The following is a 13,790-nucleotide window of genomic DNA, read 5'->3' as shown; positions in this document are numbered from 1 at the left end:
AACTTATTTAATTTAATTTGGTATGTGTACTGTAATGCATGAACGTTCGTGATGGATGATTGGAAATGACATGTGATTGTGCTATTTTCTGATATATGAAATATATGAAATTTCTATGATATGGATTGTATGAAGTATGAAAAATTGATTATGATATGAATTGTATAAAGTTATGAATCTATGTGTTAAGAAATGAATTGAATATGAATGAATTCTGGATATGAAATTTTCCTATGATGGTGTACGTTCGTCACTGAGTGGTCCTTGACCGTTCGGTAATACTAGTAACCTTGGTTAAAATTGGATTCTTTCATTTGGAAAGAATCCTAGTTGAGAACGAGCGTCTTCGTGTGGTAATACTATGCTTGAGCGTTCGGCCAAGCGTAGTTGTATCTGAGTATTCTGTGATAAACTTAAATTTGTAAATATATGTATTTGTATATTTCAGTTATTCTTAAACACTATTCCAATAGTATCTTATTATATTTATTAAGCTTTCTATTTATAAGTTTAGTAGTGTTCGGTCTCACACCAAGCGCTCGTAATGAGTAGTGCTCGGTCTTATACCAAGCGCTCGTACTCGTTTCTTGTATGATCTATCTTGATGAAAATAGCGTTCGTCCAACTTCAATAGAATTTTCTCTCTACCGTGTTCGGTCATTGACTGGCATTCGGTTTCTAAATGTGAATCCTTCTAAGTATTTTCCTCTGAAGGTCTTAAAGTGTATACATCCATTTGGTTCCGGCTTAGAACCTTAGTATTTGGCATGATTCTTTCGGTGTTCGGTTAGAACTCTCAAGAGTCAGTTCATTTAATTGGCTCACTTTGTAAGTAACGTTCGTTCTAGTCATTCTTGCGATATATAGTTGTACTCGGTTTCTTTCAACCCGACAATAACCCTCTCGGTCTTATTCTATTACGGAACTGGAAACTTCTCTGTCTCGTTCCAAGTGTTCGTCCTTGTTCTGAGTGAGGATTTAATGTTTGGTATCTGGTGTCTTTATAAATCTTTGAACAAAGAGGAAATTGAAATGATTGATAATGAAAGATGACATTGAGATGATGAATAATGAAAGATGAAACTAAGATGATTGATAATGAAAGATGAAGAGAATATGATATGAATGAAATGTGTTGGATTATGAATGAGCGTTCCGGGGAGGAATGACTCATGAATGAATATTGGAATTTGTAAAGTATGAATGTGGTTATGCTAAGCTGGCGGTTCATCCTGATGTTCCGTGAGTACTCGTCCTCACGTAGAGGAGGGTAGGTCATGTGTGGGAACGGTAGGAGGTCCTAGTCCTTAGGGGTACTTTGGACAGATAGGACTAACCTCGGGTGGCAGCTGATGAGGACATTCCAGTTACTACATCACCCGGGTGCACGAATGTCGTAGCTACACAGATTTCATACAGTCCGGACAGTCAGTCTAGTATTAAGCTTTATATGAAACGTATGACAAAATATATCTTGTGTGTATGATTTTGTGAAAATGTATGTTTATACATGAATTAAATTACATAAGCTTACCCTGTGTTCCTGTCTTGTCGTGTTTTGTACGTTCGTCTTGTCATTGCAATGATTATCCGTGTGGATGTGAGCAGAAGGAGACGAACTGTTCGAAGATGCGCTAGAAGAAGAGAACCTGGTCGAGGTAGAAGTGAAGACCGAAGAGTAGGACGTTCGGTCAGTAGTCTAGTTATTGTAAGATGGTTTTCGATCACCTTCCCTTTTTGTTATGTATGACCGTTCGGTATTTTATTTTGTAAACCGTTCGGTCAGGTTGCTTATCCTATATAGTTTATGGTAATTCTTTTTGTAAGGCCGTTCGGCCATAACCTTAAGTTCTCTTCTAGTGTAAGACTGATCTGTATATTATTAAATGTGATTATTCTATTATATAGTTTTAGACTGTATTTTTGGAATGTTACAATATTTCCTTTTGAAGATATAATATGTTATTCTTTTCTATTTATTAAAATAATTAACAAACAAATATTACTGTTTTAATTTGTGGATAATAGAATTTATAACTAATATATAATAACAGTTTATATAGTTAATGATAACAAGGTTTACAGTTTTTAAATCAACCTTTCTAGTTTACGTAAAATATAATAACAGTTGTTGTTGCATTTTTAAAATTAAGAAAATTGATGAAATAGCTTATGAAAAGTAACAAAATTGAATAAAAAGAAAATAATAACAATAACAGAAAGAGGTGATTAATAAATGTTTAATTAATTAATTAATTAATTAATTAATTATCATTCATTCATTCTTCATGGATAATATATAAATAAAAGCACCAATTTATCATCTGAAACATACAGTACCATCATTCTCTTGTTGGAGACTTTGAAAGAAGTAGAATCACTGCAAAATGAGGATCGAGCAAGAGAGTGACGGAGTCTCAGCTTCCACAAAGCACCTAGTATTTGCGTATTATGTCACTGGTCATGGTTTTGGCCATGCCACTCGAGTTACTGAGGTCTCTGTCTATGCCAAGACACCTTTGTTTTTCTAATTAAATGGGTGCTTTATCTTTCATTCTTAAAAATTGCCTTTTGTTTCTGGGTTTTTAGTTTTGGCCTTGATCATCTGGTATAAAATGAAAAAAAAATTGATTTTTTCTGTGTCTGTTTTGTGGGGGTAGTTTTTTCTTTTTGGTTTTGTTATGATGGAGTGTTTTTTTTTTATTATTCGAATTGTATGCTAGGTGGTGCGGCATTTGATTCTCGCGGGGCATGATGTGCACGTCGTCACTGGTGCTCCTGATTTTGTTTTCACCACTGAAATACAGTCTCCTCGCTTGTTCATTCGCAAAGTGAGTTTGAATTTTTTGCTTATTTATCTATTTCTTTTATCTTTAAAGTCTCTTTATAATGCTATCCGAAAGACAGTGTTCATAATCTAGTTAATAATTAATATGATTGTTAAGGAAGAAGTAATGTCTAAACGCATATGTGTAACCTGTGGATCGTAGTCTATCCTTGTTGCTTTTGGAAGCTTCATGATTTTGATGAAAAAGGGGGAGTTCTGTGCTGTTAAAAAAATGTTGTTTAAGGGTTGTTAATGTTCTTCGGTGGAGTTTCTTTTAGTGTCATGTTGATCCCAATTGCAATAGATAGCAACCCGGATCAGATCGAACTGTTTGTGAGAATTTTCAATTTGTGTACATGTACAATGCTTTAAAGAGGTTGCTTATAAAGTTCATGTTTGTTTATCCATCTGTGTAAAATAGGTGCTTTTGGACTGTGGAGCTGTTCAGGCAGATGCGTTGACCGTTGATCGCCTTGCCTCTTTGGCTAAGGTATGGCAATGCCATTGCCTTTGGATTGTTTATAGTTGTTGAGTTTTGAGGTAGATGCCTTAATATTGTTTCTTTCTGTTGCTTATCCCTTGCTTGTTTGTGGTTATGTTAGTATTCTGAAACAGCAGTGAAGCCCCGTGCAAAAATCTTGGCTCAAGAATCTGAGTGGTTGAACTCTATTAAAGCTGACTTAGTGGTACATTACATCTTCTTCCCCTTTTTATTGGAAACAAAAGTGAAAGGGAAACTGATAACTAATTCATAATGCTTATAATAACTTCTAACACATTAGTTTGGACTTCTGAAAAAGGTAGTTATAAGGATGGTTAAAAAATTGATTGTTTGATAAAGATTTTATGTAACAGAAGTAATTTTGCATTTGATTATAATTATGAAAAAGTAGTTTGTTTGGGTTTGTCCCCTTTTTCTGGAAAAATTACTTACCATCTCTAAGAAAAATTAGGTATAGGACTTGTAAATTTTAAATTCAGCAAGATTTTTTTGTCTGGAAAACAGTCTCCCTTTCTTTCTCACAACTGTTTCTCTTGTTTATCACCATTTTTTTTTTCAGAAATACATTCCTATCTTCTAAGAAAAATCTAAGATCTGATTATTTTCAGATTCTGCATTTTTGTCCCCAAAAGCTTATCCAAAAAACTTTAAATATTTTACAACTGTTTTTGAAAAGAACATGAATTTTTCCTCCTCAAAAATAAAATTTGTATATTGTATACTTGGTGGATCCTTGTAAAGCTAACACGAGAAAACAGGTCTCGGATGTTGTCCCAGTTGCATGTCGAGCAGCAGCGGATGCAGGCATTCGCTCTGTTTGTGTGACTAATTTCAGGTATCCTATGCACACCTCCATTATCCTTTAATTTCTTTTTCTTTTGTTTCTTACAGTAATTGGTTGAGGGAAGACCATTATATGTAGGAAGCACAGGAGTTGTTTGCCTATGATTTCAGAAAATTTAGCTGACAAATATATTTTCATGAATTTTACGTATCCTTTCATCTCAGTTTAGGGTATTTTTATCATCATTTCAGTATTCCAAATGCATGTCATAGATCAACTTTAAGTTGCTTACAGGGATATGCATATACTTTCTACTTTATTGCCTGTATCAATTGAAACTTTAAATGTACATGTATGTCCAAGAGTGATTGTTTTTGTTCAGAGCCCATTTTTAGTCTTGTTCCATGTCTTTGTGATTTCAGTTGGGACTTCATCTATGCAGAGTATGTCATGGCTGCTGGACTAAATCATCGTTCAATAGTTTGGGAGGTTATAAATCTTCTTCATATAGCAAGTTATCTTGTTTCATATCTTTGTTTGTCGAGAGAAATTTATAGAAGTTGTTGATTCTCTGATTTGTCCCAGAATTTGGAATTTTTATGCTCAGCATTTAGTCACTTGTATAAAACTTGTGACAAATATGTAATTTTACAAGTTATTTTTCAATTTTTCTCAACTATCAAGGTTGTTGAAGACTCATGAAAGAATTCACAAATAAATTAATGCTTCATCTCTATATCCCCTCCACATTTATTTGTTAAAATTTCTTAGAAAGTAGACTTCAAGCTTAACCTAACCTCATAAACTGTCTTGTAATGTGAGGTTTGCACCCACCTATAGACTATAATTAGGCCATATCTCTAGTTGATGTTCCAACTCATCCTCTCATTCCTGAACATTTTGAATGTGAGGCTAGATATTTGTGGGATTTTAGATAGAGACCCAATAGTGGATGGTATGATAGACCTAACATATCTCATTAGGCTAGGCTGTGATACTATCTTAGAAAGTGGGCTTATTTGGAAGTCATCTATGTTCTTAGTTTGTAATGCTAATGTCGTAATTGTTCAGATACCCTGCAGTGGGTAGAGATATGACCTAGTTTGTTTCCAACAATAACTATGAAGCATAAGAATAGGCTGAAACTTTTAAATGGAAAATTATGCTCTTAGTTTTGTCCTTTTTCACTTGTTATGCTTTGTGCTTGAAACATGATAAATAAGTGTAATTGAATATGCATTGCTGCAGATAGCGGAGGACTATTCACATTGCGAGTTCCTTATTCGCCTCCCCGGATATTGCCCAAGTAGGTCAATTTTTATATAGTTTCATGGCAATAACCTAATATTAATTTAATATCCCCTTAGATGTGGTTATGGGAATGATTAAATAGAATTTGGCATCTCCAATTTTTGCAGTGCCCGCTTTTCGGGATATTTTTGATGTCCCTCTCGTTGTGAGGAGGTTGCACAAATCTGCAAAAGAGGTATACCTTACAAACCAAGATGAATCTTATGATACGATGACCTATCTCTTAATCTGAGCTTGTGATTTTTCTTGTTGAAGGTGAGGAAGGAACTTGGGGTAACTGATGATGTGAAACTAGTTATTCTAAACTTTGGTGGGCAGGTAATTATCTAGAGCTCCTCTTTTAAGGACCAAACCTTGATTTTTTCTTGGTATGGGTTGTAATAATTGCTTGCTATCTGTGTCTCTTTGACTTTCTTGATACGATGTTGTTCATGTACTTGAATTTTTGAATGCTGTTGTAATGATATGTTTTGGTTGTGTGGGATATTTTAATGTCCTACTTAAGTATCAAATGCAAAACAGTTTGATGCCCTTATTCCTGATGTCATTCTTTCAGTTTTTCTGCAATTATCTTCCCTCATGACCATCTTTTTACATAAAACAGAAGCTTCAATTAAAATCTCATGATTAAAGTACATGTATAATAATTAGTATTATGTATCACTCTATCCTTGATTTCAGTTATCATATGTGCGTTGATTATTTCCTCATGAAGTTAATAATGTTTTTGATATAACTGTGGGTACTCCTTTGTATTCTGTAAAATCAGCAGTGCATATATTCGTGTGTTGTTCTAATTAACATTTCTGGCACCAACACAAATTCATAATAAAAGTCTAAACTTCCAGTAAAGATATATTGCAGTATATTTTATTGTCAGTTCTGATTTTTTTATTGATCTTTTGTAATCTATTGACCATGCACTTGTAAATTTTACACTTTTCTGGATTTTGGGGCATGGAACTCGACTAATGATTTGAAACAGAGTCACTACCTTTTCATCTTACTTTTTCCTCTATTATGTCTTGTCTCCAGCCATCAGGATTGAAGCTAAAGGAGGAATTCTTACCGCCTGGCTGGTTGTGCCTGGTACTTCTTCAACCAGTCTGCTATGTATCGCTGTCTCATTTAAAACGTTCATTTATTGTACTTGTGTATTATTGTGATGCCTTATTTCTACGATCCAGGTTTGTGGTGCTTCTAAAAGTGATGACCTTCCACCTAACTTCATAAAACTTGCTCAAGATGCGTATACACCTGACATTATTGCAGCATCTGACTGTATGCTTGGTCAGTATAAAACACATTGTTGCAACTAAAAATGGATTAGATGAAAGAGTTTCTAATTGCTGTTTGTTATTATAGGGAAAATTGGATATGGCACAGTTAGTGAGGCCTTGGCATACAAGTGCCCTTTTGTCTTTGTACGAAGAGATTATTTCAATGAAGAACCTTTTTTGAGAAATATGCTTGAGGTAGTTTATTGACTTTCTCTGTTAGGTTTGTTTTTCTTTTTTTTTTCTTTTTGCTTCAATGTTATTTGTTTAGAGTGCCTTACACAAAATTATCTTTCTTTTTTAGCATTATCAATGTGGTGTTGAAATGATTAGAAGGGATTTACTGACTGGTCATTGGAGACCTTATCTTGAACGAGTGTTAAGTTTGAAACCCAGCTATGAAGGAGGCATTAATGGTGGTGAGGTACTATATTTTTCTTTTACTAATCAACTCTTCAAAAACTATATTTATAGTTGTGGAACGTCTGGTCAATGGCAGGAGTAGGGTATGGACTCATGTTGAAGAAATAGAGTGTATAAGAATCAAGTTAATTTGTCTAAATTATTTTAGGAATGATAGAAATTTCTAACCTTCCTTTTTTGTTTCATGACCACAAAGTGTCTGTTTGAATGATGAATTGAAACTGTTTAAGAGGAAAAACATGATTTATGGGGTAATAGTAACATTAGTTTTTCAGAAGTTAAAAGAACTGTGAGAAAAGAAAGTTTGCAGTGGAGATACAAATACAATCGGAGCTCAAATGGGCTGAACCATGCACTTTTTATCTCAAAGGACCCAGTTGTAGTGTAACATATAAAGCTAATTCTTTGGCCCTCCTTTGTAACAACCTACACTAGAATTTTGAGTTAAAAATCTTTCAAGCTATAACTATTCTGAATTTATCTGATGAGACAGTTACAACAATAAGACAGGTAATATTTAACCTAGCATTGTCATTGCCAGTAATTTTACTGCTCGGGGTAGATGTTTCAACATTGTGATCTGTTTCTGTAATTTGACTGAAATAATAAATTGTTTATCTTTTTATTGGATTGTAATCATCCACCAATTAGTGTTCGGATGTTTAAATTTTTCTAGGGTTGCTCCTTTCCCCACATTGATCATGTCTATCTATGTCACCATTGATGTTTTTAATCATTCCAAAAGAAGTGATTATTTTTTATAAAACATTTGAAAATGTAGGTAGCAGCACGCATCCTGCAGGAGACAGCTTTAGGAAAAAATTATGCATCAGATAAGGTAAACAATTTCTGGATATAACTTTTTGCATTGTTGGCTTTTGTTAAACTTTTCCAGCCTTGGCCAACTCTGCTTTCATGAAGATGTACTGAAAGTGATAATATTTTGAATTTTCATTTCAATTGACTTGTAATATCCAGCTTAGTGGTGCTAGAAGGTTGCGTGATGCCATAGTTCTTGGGTATCAACTTCAAAGGGCCTCTGGCCGAGACATTACAATCCCAGAATGGTATACAACTGCAGAAGACCAACTTGGGCCCACGACACCTGGTTCCCCTGTGGATGATGGAAGCTTAGCATTGAGCCCGTGGGTATCACCTTACTTTTTCAGGGGTATAATCTTGTTGGTTGTTTCCTAATAACTAATAATATAACTGTCTCCTTTTTGTTTCCTTGTATTGTTTCTTCAGGGACTTTGCAAACTTTGACATTCTTCATGGAGATGTTCAAGGACTTCCGGATACTATGGCATTCTTACATAGCCTGTCTGAATTAGAGGAGAAGCACAAAAGGCGGGAGCGTAAGGCTGCAGCCAGTCTCTTCAACTGGCAGGTGTTAATCATTTTTGTGTGGTCAATCAATTTTTTCTTTTACCCTAAGAGCTCTCAATGGATACTAGCAATCCTTTTAATGATTGAAATAATGATGAAATCTCATTACTATGACATTCCATGGCAGTACACTTCATTATCTATTAAATTCAAAGACCTTTTGCTGTTTGTTCTTTAACTTTTGACACTGTTCTATTCTTGTGACAGGAGGACATTTTTGTTACGAGAGCTCCTGGAAGATTAGATGTTATGGGTGGTATTGCTGACTATTCTGGAAGTCTTGTTCTGCAGGTTGAATCACTCTCCTAAGGGTTTTAGTGTTCATTACATATACTTTCAACTGTTAACTTTTTCACATACTTTAACGTTTATAATAATACATTATTATAGATTTGAAGCTCTATTGTTTAGCATGATGAATATGTACTACCGTATTACATGTCCAACTGCTACTACTGTATTGCATAACACTACTACTACTGCTACTAAAACTGAAATGTACAGTGCTAAACATTGTGTTGTAATATTTTCAACTCATTGACTGACACGTTTCTATACGATTAGTTTAGCCTGAAAATGTTACAGAACTGACAAAGTTATTCATAAAAACTACTACTCACTAAGGCCTTTTTATTCTCTTTCTTTCACTTTTCTGTAGATGCCAATTAAGGAAGCCTGTCATGTTGCTTTGCAAAGAATCCATCCAAGTAAACATAGGCTGTGGAAACATGCTGAAGCTCGGCAGAATGACAAAGGAGGAAATCCAACTGCTGTCTTGCAAATCGTATGTTGGAGAACATTTGGAAATTTCTATATACTAGTTCACATTGACAACTTGATTGGAGTTTTGTGTAACAACAAAGCTTGAGAAGTGAATAATCTTGATGATAAAACTACAAACATTAGCTGGATATCTTTCCTTGCAGTTTTTTCTATAATTAGACTTTCTTATTGTGTGATCTAAATGAATCTTGATCATGTCAGGTATCATTTGGATCAGAATTGAGCAATCGAGGCCCAACATTTGACATGGATTTGTCTGATTTTATGGAAGAAGGCAAACCAATCACATATGAGAAAGCAAAGAAATACTTTGCTCAAGATCCTTCCCAAAAGTGGGTAGCACTTGTGCATGATTTTATTATACGAGTAAGGCATGTCTGGCATTCCATGAGACTAATATGAATAACTATCACAGGTGGGCAGCATATGTAGCAGGTTCTATTTTGGTCTTAATGACTGAATTGGGTGTTCGATTTGAAGATAGTATAAGCATGCTGGTACCTCCTTTTCTCAACCTGTGTTACTGATACTTCACTTTACCAAACAATAAAATATCTTACTGAATGCTGATAACATTCCCCATGGGTGTTGATAACATTATTGTCAATGATTTTCACATTCAACTCAGTTCTCGATGGGAGTATCTTGCCTCCTTTAGTGCAATGTTGAAACAATTGTACTGGCCTATAATTGTGCCACTTACTCTATCTCCATATTATTTATATTCTAATATGTAGACAATGTAAACAAATATGTAGGTTTCATCTGCAGTTCCAGAAGGGAAAGGTGTATCATCTTCTGCCTCTGTGGAGGTTGCTAGTATGTCTGCTATTGCAGCTGCTCATGGTAATTATGCTTCAGTTATGTTAAATATTCAACCACTAAAATGTAAACTCTTTCATTATTTTTGGTCATTTTAATGCGACTTCACATCGAGTAAAATTAATCTTCTTCAAAGTGATTTCACAAAGGAGATCTCTTTTATCAATGGTTCATTCTCTTCTATCGAAAAGAGAACCTTCTCATTTTTCTGATCTTGATACCGTTTTGGTGTTTACTGAATGCCTAAATAGGTCCAATTTTTTTCATGTGGGTAAATTAATTTCTCTGTTTCTGTAACTCAGGGTTAAATATCAGCCCAAGGGAACTGGCCATACTCTGCCAGAAGGTTGGACTTTATGCATTACTCTGATCCACATTGATTTCCTATGATTTTATATTTTATCTTTGGCATGCATTGTCCACTAGATGTAATTTCAATTGATCTCTTACAATTTTCATCAGGTGGAAAACCACATTGTAGGAGCTCCTTGCGGAGTCATGGACCAGATGGCTTCAGCATGCGGTGAAGCCAACAAACTTCTTGCTATGGTTTGCCAGGTGAGCATCATTACGAGTTATCTAAAATTATATTTTCTTATTCTTTAGACACTATATCATGGTACTGCTCTTCATTGTTGTAGCCTGCGGAAATTATTGGTCTTGTTGACATTCCCAGCCATATCCGTTTCTGGGGAATTGATTCTGGAATAAGACACAGGTTTGTGATCTATCATGATTTGCCAAATTTCCTGCATACATCTTTTTCTGTTGTGACCATCAGTTTCGGTTTCCTAGAGTAAAGATGCTGTAATTATTGGTTGTGTTAATGAAACTAGAATTTTTGTTGTCTTTCGGGAAATATGAGGAAAAATGATGGCAAGATATTTTAACTGCCACTCACTTGTGGTGATAGACAGTTTCTACTTGGAGGGAACCATTGATACTTAACTCGCATCTATTATACAATAAAAGAGAGAGAGAGAGATGAGATTAAAGATATAAATAGTGAAAGTTTCTGCTTACCCTAAATAAGTTTTATAAGGATTGCACTTGACAGAGCAGCAGAAACCTATGCTTTAACAAGAATATCCTGTTTTAGTCCTCCTTATTCTATCTTGGGCATGTTCATGAACTATCGTAAGCGTTGTTTATTTCAGCGTTGGAGGTGCAGACTATGGTTCTGTTAGAATTGGCACCTTTATGGGTATGAAGATGATAAAGGCCAAGGCTTCTGAGGAATTGTCCAAGAGTTGTGCTGCTAATGGGTTGAACTATGATGAAGTGGAACAAGATGATCTAGAACTACTCAAACAAGAAGCCTCCTTAGATTACTTATGTAATTTGCCACCTCATAGGTAAATCCTTTTTTCTCCTTTTCATAAAATAAGTTATCACGAGTGGATTATTATGTCAGATAAATTATTTCTGCATATAGAACTACTACGACACTTACCTATAATCACCATATGATTGCTTATCCAATGGCTTCGAGGAGTATTATAAAATGGTCTCATTATCTGTTAATTGGATCATTATCATGCTTAAACATTGTATTGACCTTTTCAATTTCTTCATCAACTTGCTCTGCTAGATATCAGTACTAATCCGTACAATTTTGGAACTCAAGTATTATTCATTTTTTATTTGCAGATTTGAGGCTCTTTATGCTAAGTCTCTTCCAGAGTCCATTGTTGGTGAGACATTTTTAGAGCAACATGAAAATCATAATGATCCTGTCACTATTATTGATCAGAAGCGTACTTACGTAGTTAAAGCTCCCACAACGCATCCAATCTATGAAAACTTCCGAGTCAAGGTTAGGACTTCATTAAAGCTTTAAATTGGTTTCAAGTAACTCATGATTTGTTCTAGTTGTTGCATTCTTTTGCCCAATTATTATGTACTAGTCTCAGTAAAACTCTCCTGTCGTAATTTTATACTTCAGAAAATTTGTCTTTCTCTTTTTTTTTGGAAAGTTAATTATGTAGTCAAGCCATTATATTTGGCAAATAACTGTTATATTATGTAGATCATAGGATGGTACATTTGAATACTTTGTCACACCTAATCCACGTTCTACAAGAGACGTTGACTCTTAAGAACATATTTTTTTCATGTGGTAACTTTCACCTGGTATCATGATACAAGTATATATCATATTTTCTATTATAGTTATTTGAATTTTAATTACTTATCCATCATATTTTGTGCAGACCTTCAAGGCACTTCTATCATCTGCATCTTCAACCTATCAGCTTGCATCCTTAGGAGAACTACTATATCAGGTACATCTACAGCTTCAGTTGATCAACTTACCATGATAATAAATTTCGATGAACACGTGATACTATTGGCTTTGGTTCCTATTTTTAGTATTTTAAACTCCATTTTTATCATATTATGAACAATGTCTTGTCCATGATAAATCATTCACTTTCTTTTAACATTCTTTGTATAAACAGGAAGATTAGAATAGTTAGTTGAATGTCTATATTATTTACTGTTTAATTGGAGACTTATTACTTGTTTGATAGAAAATTATTTTCCTGTTCCCTTTTTGAATATTAACTTTGGCATTGGAATTGAAGAATACCAAACTACAAATGGGGGAAAGTAATTGAGTTTTAACTATCTTATGCAGTGCCACTACAGCTACAGTGCTTGTGGACTTGGCTCTGATGGAACAGATAGGCTTGTACACTTAGTGCAAGAGTTGCAGCACAGTGCAGAATCTAAATCTGAAGGTGGGATTTTATATGGAGCCAAGATAACTGGTGGTGGTTCAGGCGGAACAGTTTGTGTAATTGGTAGAAACTGTCTCAAGAGCAGTGAACACATTTTTGAGGTATTCATTTCAATGATTTTAAATTAATACAGTATCATAACTAAATATACTGAACATCTCTTGTGGATAGAAGGTAAGTAAGGTTTTCATGATTAAGATTCTACTTGAATAAAGATTCTGTAGATGCTATCAAAGGAAAATGAAATAATTTTTTTAAGTTAATTAGCTTTTCTAAAAAAGTTGGTTTTTAACTAATACTTAAATTTATTTGTAGAACTTAATTAGTTTATGTATAGCCTATTTCATTTTTTGTCTTTAAGTATCTATTAAGAAGTTTACCCAAACAAACTTTCAATAGTTTGCAAAAACTATAGCTAAAAGCATGTTTAAACCAACTTTTTCTCATTGTAAATGCTGTTTGTTTTCTCATGGTAGCATCTGATTCTATCTTTGTAGAACTTAGCCATAGTGAGACATCATGAAATACTTGCAGTCTGAATCTTACAACGAATTTTGATGCAGGTTCAGCAGAGATACAAGAAAGCTACTGGTTATATGCCTTTTCTTTTTGAGGGTTCATCACCAGGTGCTGGAAAATTTGGGTACCTGAAAATACGCCGTCGAGCTGCCCCAAAAAAGGCTAATACGGGTGATGATGATGCTGCAGTCACAGTGGAAAATAGCAGTTGATCATGGCTTATAGTCCAGTACCTTAGGAATTCTTACCTTCACTATCTTTCACGGAATATGTACAGTTTCGTCACATTTTGAACCATTTTTATCTATTATTTAACATTTGCACTTTCTTATAATGATTTTTTTTACTAAAATTTATATGGCCGTAAATAGTGAACAAAAAACATTATTTGAACTTTTGTTTGGCTGTT

The 13,790-nt window shown here is 34.4% G+C and overlaps 1 protein-coding gene across 1 annotated transcript; it reads left to right on the top strand.

The window, feature by feature from the left end:
• Positions 1-2,347: 2,347 nt before the first annotated feature.
• On the top strand, positions 2,348-13,790 carry LOC124840216 (L-arabinokinase-like). The gene is made up of 29 exons (XM_088102628.1): positions 2,348-2,495; positions 2,724-2,831; positions 3,249-3,317; positions 3,430-3,513; positions 4,088-4,164; positions 4,536-4,602; positions 5,362-5,419; positions 5,532-5,599; positions 5,680-5,742; positions 6,460-6,513; positions 6,612-6,714; positions 6,790-6,899; positions 7,006-7,125; positions 7,906-7,962; positions 8,103-8,269; positions 8,373-8,514; positions 8,721-8,804; positions 9,172-9,297; positions 9,498-9,628; positions 9,712-9,793; positions 10,055-10,142; positions 10,421-10,464; positions 10,581-10,676; positions 10,760-10,836; positions 11,276-11,473; positions 11,769-11,934; positions 12,332-12,403; positions 12,760-12,963; positions 13,426-13,790. The coding sequence occupies exons 1-29, from the start codon at positions 2,388-2,390 to the stop codon at positions 13,591-13,593; spliced, it is 2,991 nt and encodes a 996-aa protein (XP_087958754.1). The 5' UTR covers positions 2,348-2,387; the 3' UTR covers positions 13,594-13,790.

This window comes from Vigna umbellata, chromosome 1, assembly GCF_029865625.1.
Source record: "Vigna umbellata cultivar VRB3 chromosome 1, Vumbellata_1.0, whole genome shotgun sequence".
Taxonomy (NCBI): Eukaryota; Viridiplantae; Streptophyta; class Magnoliopsida; order Fabales; family Fabaceae; genus Vigna; species Vigna umbellata.
Note: the sequence above shows the minus strand (reverse complement) of the source record. Positions and strands in the feature narration are given on the sequence as shown.